We start from the raw sequence: 8,061 nt of genomic DNA on the forward strand, positions 1-8,061 counted from the left end.
CTTTAACCCTCACCTTCCATAAGTTTCTCTCAGCTTCTTCTCATTTCAGGTACGCTTCTTTGTCTTCTCTCTCGAATCCTCAACACTGTTCATTACAATTTCCTTCTTCTTTAAGATTCCTAATACACAGGATTTCATTCTAGTTATTGCATTTTTTTTTCGGAAACCATATGTTAAGGTTTAAACTACGTTAAGCGGATTATTGTCTGGGAAGGCTCGGAGTGAAAAGGTCTTGATTGTTATTTTAAACACTCTTAATTTCATTTCATTTTCCCTGATCAGTACTTTATCAACTTATGATTGTTATTATTATGATGATGATTAGTGTTAATTATTAGTTTGTTTGGAGATTTATGACGAAAAATGACTAAGTGAGTTAAACAGTGCTTCGGGCGAAGAAAAATGGCTAGACGGTCTAGTCGCACAATTTATGTTGGCAATCTTCCTGGCGATGTTCGCTTGAGGGAAGTAGAGGATCTTTTCTACAAGGTACTTTTATTTATTTATTGTTATCTATTATTGTTTTTATTATATGTCCAAAAACATATATAAATTCAGGTTATCTTCACGGTTATGTTAAATAATTTTGAAAGTCTTTAAACATTGATTGTCACTTTTTGTTTAGTTTAGCATTTGGATGAGATATGGTTTCATTTCCAGAGTATACTTTGGGGGATAAAAAAAGGCTGAATTAAGCAGTGAAGAATCCTTAATTCTATCAATTATTATGCATTGTATTCGTGGAATGGATCATCTCAATTGGAGATTCCACTTGACTATATCAAGTCTTGGTTTCCACCATTGATGGCAAGATTGATCCTTATATAAAACTTACAAGAGAATCTAATCAATAGTGAAGATCTATATTTGACTTGGTCAATTGAAATTTTCAGTTGAGCTTTGAAGTCTCATTCCAATTTTTTTTTTTTCTTCCAGCCATGGTAATGGGGAACGCGAAATTTGTTTTGGAATGTCATTGTAGACAAGTACATCTGGAATTTGTTGCTGATGATCCTTAATTGTGTTGTTTTTCCTCTAATTGCAGTTTGGTCCTATTGTTGACATTGATCTGAAGATTCCTCCGAGACCACCAGGTTATGCCTTTGTGGAGGTGTGTCTGAATTTCATGTTGTAAGGATATGAGGCAGTATTTTCCTCAGGGTCTAGGTCACTTTTTTACATTGTGTATTGAACATTATATATTGCAGTTTGAGGATATCCGTGATGCTGAAGATGCCATTTACTATAGAGATGGTTACAACTTTGACGGTTTTCGCTTACGGGTCAGTGCATTTTTGCTTACTTTTCTTGTCCTTTGGACCTGGAACAATATCTTCAATTATTATGAAGTTTTGACCTTTATTTGTTACTGTAGGTTGAACTTGCACATGGTGGACGGGGTCATACATCATCAGTAGACCGCTATAGTAGCTATAGTGGTAGTAGCAGTAGCCGCGGAGTTTCCAGGCGTTCCGATTATCGTGGTATGCATTATTTCTTCATTGAATTTTTTATAGCTATGTATCTCTCTATACTAGTTTATTCTTATTTTTTTCTTTCTTTATTTCTATTTTTCCATAGAAAGAAACTCTTCTTTTGTTGACTTTTTCTCTTTTTCTTCCTTTTTTCGTTGTTTTTTATTTTGTGTTTGTGTAGTTCTTGTCACAGGATTACCCCCTTCTGCTTCATGGCAAGACCTGAAAGTATGGACCGATTCTTCACTACAAACACTTGAGATACACTAGAGTTTTCACATGCAGGGGATTGATGGTATTTTTAATGTTTGCTGATTGTCGTTTTACATGGTTAGGATCATATGCGAAGAGCTGGTGATGTGTGTTTTTCTCAAGTCTTCCGTGAGCGTGGTGGTAAGCGTATTAAAATAGAAATTGGCTTAAGTTTCGTTTCATTTGATTTCAAAATGGTTAATGCTGATTGCTGAGGGGTGCTCAGTGCACAGCACACACATATCCACTGCCTAGATGTTAAGTTCAAGTAGAATGAGGAAATTCCTTTATGCCCTGCATTTTTTTCCTTGCAAAATTAATGAGGAAGGGTAATGATACAGGAAGATTTAGATCTTAGGCATTGAGAGGTGAGATATAAAGTTGTCTTTGGTAAAACTAGTATTCGGGTTATTCAAGAAGTTGTTGGGATTGTTAGTTGGATGGGCTCGTAAGGGCTAAATAGTCAACATAATAATATTGAATCAGGCTAGGCAAGCACGTATGTACTTTATAACTTCATATTAGTTTGTATACAACAATAATCTGTCGTCTGAGATTTCTCCAAGCATCATATCAATCTTTATTTGAACAGAATAAGCTAGCCCAATGATATTGGCTGTTTGAGTTGGTTATGTTTTCTAGTAATTTCAAATGGTGATATTGATGTAGGTGGCTGGGTGAATAACTTATTTTAGGGGAAAGTCAGTGTAGGAAAAATTGCCAATTGTCTCTTTATTGCAACTCTGAGATTAACTTCCTAGGCTTTTTTGAGCTAGTCTTTTTGTTCCTATTTTCACATGATTTATTAATGTTGGTATACTTGTAGGTATGACTGGGATAGTGGATTATACAAATTATGATGACATGAAATATGCTGTAAGTGTTGTAAACCCTTGTCATGTAATATTTTTCATGAGCTGGATTTTTCATGATATTAATATTTTTAACTATTAATGGTACTTCCTTACAGATAAGGAAGCTTGATGACTCGGAATTCAGAAATGCCTTTTCTCGGTCATACATACGGGTGGGTGGATATTATATTTTGTTACATCCTGCATTCTATTTATGTTTTTGGAATTTACTTTTTTATTTATTTATTTTTGGGTATATTTTGTAGTTTCTTTTGATACGGTCACAGTTTGGTCAGTTCAGATTTCTATGAATCCTGGATAACAATGATTTATTTGAATGCATTTGTGATTATGAATGAGAAAATACCTGTTATTTAGTTATTCTACACATGCTCCAAGAGGGAAAAAAAACACTTGGTTATATGAAGCAAAATTGCTATTTGTTCCAGGTCAGGGAATATGATCGCCGGAGTTATTCTAGAAGCCCCAGTCGTGATTCAAGGAGGAGCTATTCGAGAAGCCTCAGCCGCAGTCCATATGTGTCGCGAAGTCGAAGCTATAGTCGAAGTCCTAGCTATAGTGACAGGAGCAGAAGGTTCACGTTGGTTGCATTGGTGAAGAATAATAAGTATAATTTCGGTAATTCAAAGAATTGACAAATTTTTCATTTTTGCAGTTGGTCTCCAAAACCAAAGCATTCTCGGCGTTCGTTATCTCGCTCAAGGTTAGTTTCTACCTAGCCTTATTCTGTGTGCAGTTTAGTGCTTTCTGGTATGATTTTGTGAGATATGTATGCATCTGTCTAATGGATAAGTTTTAATCTCCTTATTAGTCTATGTGTGTGTAATCATTAGAATGACCAAGGCATTTTTCTTAGAATATGTAAATTTAATGGCACTTAAAATTATTGTTATCATCTGGGAACTGAGATTGTAGAACGTATTCTATGTCTATGGTGATTCAAAATTCTAGATGATGCATAAAAATTCAATGGTGAAAATCTTTTTGCCTTTCCCATCTGGCTTATATTTTAGAGTAAAGTGACAAATAAATCCTTGGGATTTACACTTCGGACAGATTTGTCCTTAAAGAAAAAAAGTACCAATAAAGTCTTCCAAAATAGCAGATGTGGACACACTATCTTCAAATTAGCCCCTATGATTAGAGTAGAAGGTCTTAATTTGAACTAACTTGTTCACGTTTATTATCCTGGAGGATTTTTTGGGTACTTTTTTTTCTTTTGGGACTAATTTGTTTGAAATGTAAATTTTTCAGGAGTTTATTTGTCAGTTTACTCTATATTTTATTTGGGGATCAGGGATGAAATGAGCCGACATACATCAATGTCGGGCTACACCGCCAAAATCGTAGAAAATTTTTATAAGTTAGACAGGAATACATGTACCTGCCCTCAAAGCCACTCATACTAATTTTATTTTATCTTAAGACAAAAATATTTATTGAGTTTGATTTTACTAAATTAGATCCTCTTTAAGAACAAAATAAAAACCAACAGTATATAAGAGTCTTGCACTCCAATTATATAGTTCAATTTATATGATTCTTAAGTAATATATGATTTGAGATCTTAAAATTCTTTTAATTTTGAAGTCTATCAAATTACACTAGCAAGAGCACCCTTTTATTAGCAAATGAACACCCAGAACTTTTTATGCTATGGAAATTCTAACGAGCTTGTTCTATAATCAAATAGGAATTGAATGATTGAATAATTTTTTGTTAATATACCCTTGAGGGAGAGACATTTGATAATTGTGTTAATAATAGAAAGCAGCATATGAAAATAAGAAACTCAATTTTGAAATTTAGTACATATATTATGTGAGCCTTCTCATTGTACTTGTATATTTATTTTGTAGCAAAATAAGTGAATTGAGGAGTTAAATTAAAATATAGTGACTAGACACGCTTAGATTGTTTTAGTGAGCTTCTTCACTTCTCACTTTACATTTATTATCATTTTAGAGGATCAAAATCTCCTACTTTTGTTCCCGTTGACTAAATTCTCTGGATCTGTTACTGCTGGTGAATCTGTTGGGAGATATCCAAATATTAAGACAGGTGGAGTGGCAGACACCATATTCTGCATACTCCAGATATCATGCACTATCAGGAATGTAAAATTGCTTCTGGTTAATTATGTGATATTTATTAATGCTTTTCATCCAAGATTGTTTTCCCCTAAAATTTTGTATATGTTATTGTTGATTCATGTTTAAATACATCTTTATTCATGTAAAACAAGTGAACTAGTGCCAACTTTTTGCCAAAGCCAGTAATGCCAGCAATCTCTACTATGTTGGACAAGCAAAACCCCAGTCAAGCTTTTAGATTAGGTGCACATTATCTCTATTGTCTGTTAGTAGATGTGAAAGCCTTGTTGATACATGCAAAGAGTTTTGTCATATTGTCTTCAAGTTCTCACTTAGATTACTGTGTTTGGAGTAGTAGAGATAGTGGATTATAATTATCAAGTAATCAGTTTACCTGGAGCAGCTTGTGTGGTGATTTGGTAATACCAACCTATTTTGAGGCCCAGATGATAGAGAAATTATTGTTGTTAGTCAATTGAGTGACAATGATAACTGTTGGCTGATTTCAAGTAGGGTTTGCTTACCTCATTAATTATTTTTTAGCCCAAAATGTACTCTGCAATTTTTAGGAGTTTCTCGTCGCTTCTTACACCTCTTTATATAGATGATTTTGGTGTAATAGTTTGATTCATTAGACAAGGTTCTTGATTATGTGGAATTTGTGCTATTTGACTTTTCAAATGCGTTGTGTCTAGAATTCTAGGTGGAGATGGAAACTCTTTTAAGCCTCTGCTGTTATATGGATATGACATCATCCCTTTATTTCACATTTAATTAAGACCTTCAATTTTCAATGACCTTGAGAGATGTCATTCATTTTATTTCATGGATGGTTTACACGTTTATGTTGCATTTCTAGAAATTCCTATTTGTGTCTCAAAAGTCAAACTGAATGCATGTTTCTGTTTCCCTATTTTTGCAACTTAAAGGGAGTGCCTTCTTTCCTTGAAGTTTTCTTGTGTTTTCAAAGAAAACTTTTTGGTATGTTCTGTCTACTTTGCTGTTCTCACAAAGCCAAATTTTGTGTTTACTTTGTTGTTCTCATATAGCGAATTGCTGTGCGCTAGAAGTATCAGCAATTAAGCATAATTCCTCATACGTGGAAAGGTGGATGGGGCATTGGTAAAGTGGATTGTCAGCTTTTGCCAATAATTTACTCGATGTTCATTAGGCTTGGCTCTTGTTTTCTAGATGTGGCCTTTTCTGGTGACCTGGGAACTTCGTGTTAGGACCTGAGGGTATGTGGTGCTCAAAACGCCTGCAACTTTTGGTCCAAGGTAATATTGTTTAATTGATGAGCACCTGTGAAACACCTTAATGCTGCGACTAACGGTAACAGTGATGATATATTGATTTAAGGCACAGTCTGCAATTGTTGGCTGGATGCCTATAGATGGATGAGTTGCAATCTAAAAGGTGGATTACCATGAACTAAGTGCTATTGTTACCGACCATTTCAAACCAGCAGAGTTACAATTCGTAAATTACAACATAGTCTCTGGTTTAAGTTCTGGGGTCAGCCATATTCGTCTGCTAGGTTTCCTTTTATTGTCCTGTGTTGGGTTTGTTTTGGTTAAAATGTTGGGTATAATTGGTTGAAGGTATCGTGCTGCTGACAATAGATTGTTTGGCAATTGTTGAGACTATAGACGTGCGATGAATTGGGTTCTTATTCACTTGGATCCCGCGCAAGATTTGTGGTAGATTGATTTCTTCCTTGTGGTTTGGTAACCTTGATGTGGAATATTGCTCTCGTGGATGGAACTTCTTCTGTGGATCATTCTGCATACTGATTTGAGTTTTGTTCGTTCTAAAATTTTGCAGATCTGTCTCAAGATCCAGATCTCCTTATTCATCTGTAAGTGCTATCTAGCCAGTATTACTCTTTTATTTAGAAAAGCAGAGCAAAGTCTAGGTTATTTTTATGTTTTCTTTAGATTTGCATGGCTGCAAGCGTGCGGCAAGCCCCCCCCTCCCCCTCTTCCCAAAAAAAAAAAAAAAGCAATATCGTATTTGATCTATGTCACAATAAAGCTTGAAAAAAAGACAAAAAAGGTGGGTGAAATGGAAGGTAGACAAATGGCAAGAGGTAGAGGAAGAGCTAAAAAGGACCATATGTGATGTGGTCAAAAGAAATCTATGTGTGAAGGACCCCATTAGAAATATGATACATGGTAGGATGTAATGCAGTAATGGTGTCGTTCGATCCATATAGTCGATCCCACCTAGTGGGATAAGCCTTTGTTGATGATGATGTTACTTTTAATTTTTTTTTTCAAGCAATAACAAAGAAGTAAACAAGGCTGTTAGGAATTGAATGTGCTGGAAACTTTATGTAAAGATGAACTCATTCTGCAATATCAATTTAATGCCATGGTTTTATGTATTATGCAGCCTCGACCTTACAGTCGAAGCCAAAGTCCAAGGAGCATGTAATAGTCTCACCCGACCCCAGTAAGTTTATTGCCCCCAACTTGTAATAATTTGATGTGGCTTGTTTAAGAAAGTGTTATATGTACATATCTGGAACTCTTTCTTAATATTATTGATTTCTGACAATAGATCCCATTGATAGGTGAGATCTGATGAATGCAGCCATTCTGTTGAGTTTGCTTTGGAGACTTGCCATTGACTCTGTATTTTCTATACTACAATTTTAATTTGACAAGTGAGACCTAGGATACATACCATTGTAGCTCTATCTTATTATGTACTTGAATTTTAAAGTTGTCATGAGGAGTTTATATCTGGTAGATTATAGCAAATTGATATGAAATATTAAACTATGGATGGGGTATGTATGTTACATTCTGTCCGATATTGGATTTGGTTAGTTATTGCCTATTGATGGTGTTCGTGCTCGATTTTCTCTTGTAAGCTCTAACGAGTCTGCTCTTCACGTAAATTGTTTGCAGAATTGTATTTATATTTGACTATTAAATTTTATTTAGAATATATGCTGCTTCTCTTTTTATCTTATTTTAAATCTTTGGTAGGAAACACAATTTTATCAACAATAATGTTTACCATATTTTTCTGAGTTTAATTTTGATGTACTGACAGTGGAAAGTATTTTATATCATACAATCATATCTGTTTTTTTGAATGACCATTTATATGGTTGATATGAAAAGTTATTTTTACTGATATGATGTTACATAATTGGATGTACGTGTAAAATTATTTTACCCAAACAATGTATCACAATTAATTTTTTATTATTATTCATGGTTTTACAAAGGGTTTTAACTCTCTTGCCTTTGTTTTTCACCCAATTGGTTTCTTGGAGACAGTCATGTTATCCATCACATTCATAGATTTCTTTTGTTTTTAAAATCCATAATTAAACTGCGGAGTAGTTTAATT

The 8,061-nt window shown here is 34.3% G+C and overlaps 1 protein-coding gene across 20 annotated transcripts; it reads left to right on the top strand.

The window, feature by feature from the left end:
* Positions 1 to 7,650, top strand: LOC130950599 (serine/arginine-rich splicing factor SR30-like). Of its 20 annotated transcripts, XR_009073652.1 has the most exons (17): positions 1 to 49; positions 385 to 489; positions 1,046 to 1,111; positions 1,209 to 1,283; positions 1,376 to 1,484; positions 1,657 to 1,703; positions 1,811 to 1,868; positions 2,554 to 2,603; positions 2,698 to 2,754; positions 3,031 to 3,176; positions 3,258 to 3,305; positions 4,568 to 5,972; positions 6,061 to 6,232; positions 6,345 to 6,395; positions 6,520 to 6,553; positions 7,090 to 7,149; positions 7,271 to 7,650. XR_009073652.1 is itself a non-coding variant. In XM_057879151.1 (15 exons), the coding sequence occupies exons 3-14, from the start codon at positions 403 to 405 to the stop codon at positions 7,129 to 7,131; spliced, it is 819 nt and encodes a 272-aa protein (XP_057735134.1). In that variant the 5' UTR covers positions 8 to 49; positions 179 to 229; positions 385 to 402; the 3' UTR covers positions 7,132 to 7,149; positions 7,271 to 7,650. The 20 variants fall into 20 exon arrangements, 2 of the variants coding, with proteins under 2 accessions (XP_057735133.1, XP_057735134.1); XR_009073650.1 differs by having other exon boundaries at positions 4,568 to 6,232; XR_009073648.1 differs by having other exon boundaries at positions 6,345 to 6,553.
* The last annotated feature ends 411 nt before the right edge of the window (positions 7,651 to 8,061 follow it).

Source organism: Arachis stenosperma, chromosome 9 (assembly GCF_014773155.1).
Source record: "Arachis stenosperma cultivar V10309 chromosome 9, arast.V10309.gnm1.PFL2, whole genome shotgun sequence".
Lineage (NCBI taxonomy): Eukaryota > Viridiplantae > Streptophyta > Magnoliopsida > Fabales > Fabaceae > Arachis > Arachis stenosperma.

Excerpts from the sequence above, each read along its gene's own strand:
- LOC130950599 (XM_057879150.1), top strand. The coding sequence starts at position 403 with ATGGCTAGACGGTCTAGTCGCACAATTTATGTTGGCAATCTTCCTGGC. Across the intron at positions 2,604-2,697 it reads ATGATGACATGAAATATGCT|ATAAGGAAGCTTGATGACTC; the intron begins GTAAGTGTTGTA and ends ACTTCCTTACAG. Across the intron at positions 2,755-3,030 it reads TTTCTCGGTCATACATACGG|GTCAGGGAATATGATCGCCG; the intron begins GTGGGTGGATAT and ends TATTTGTTCCAG.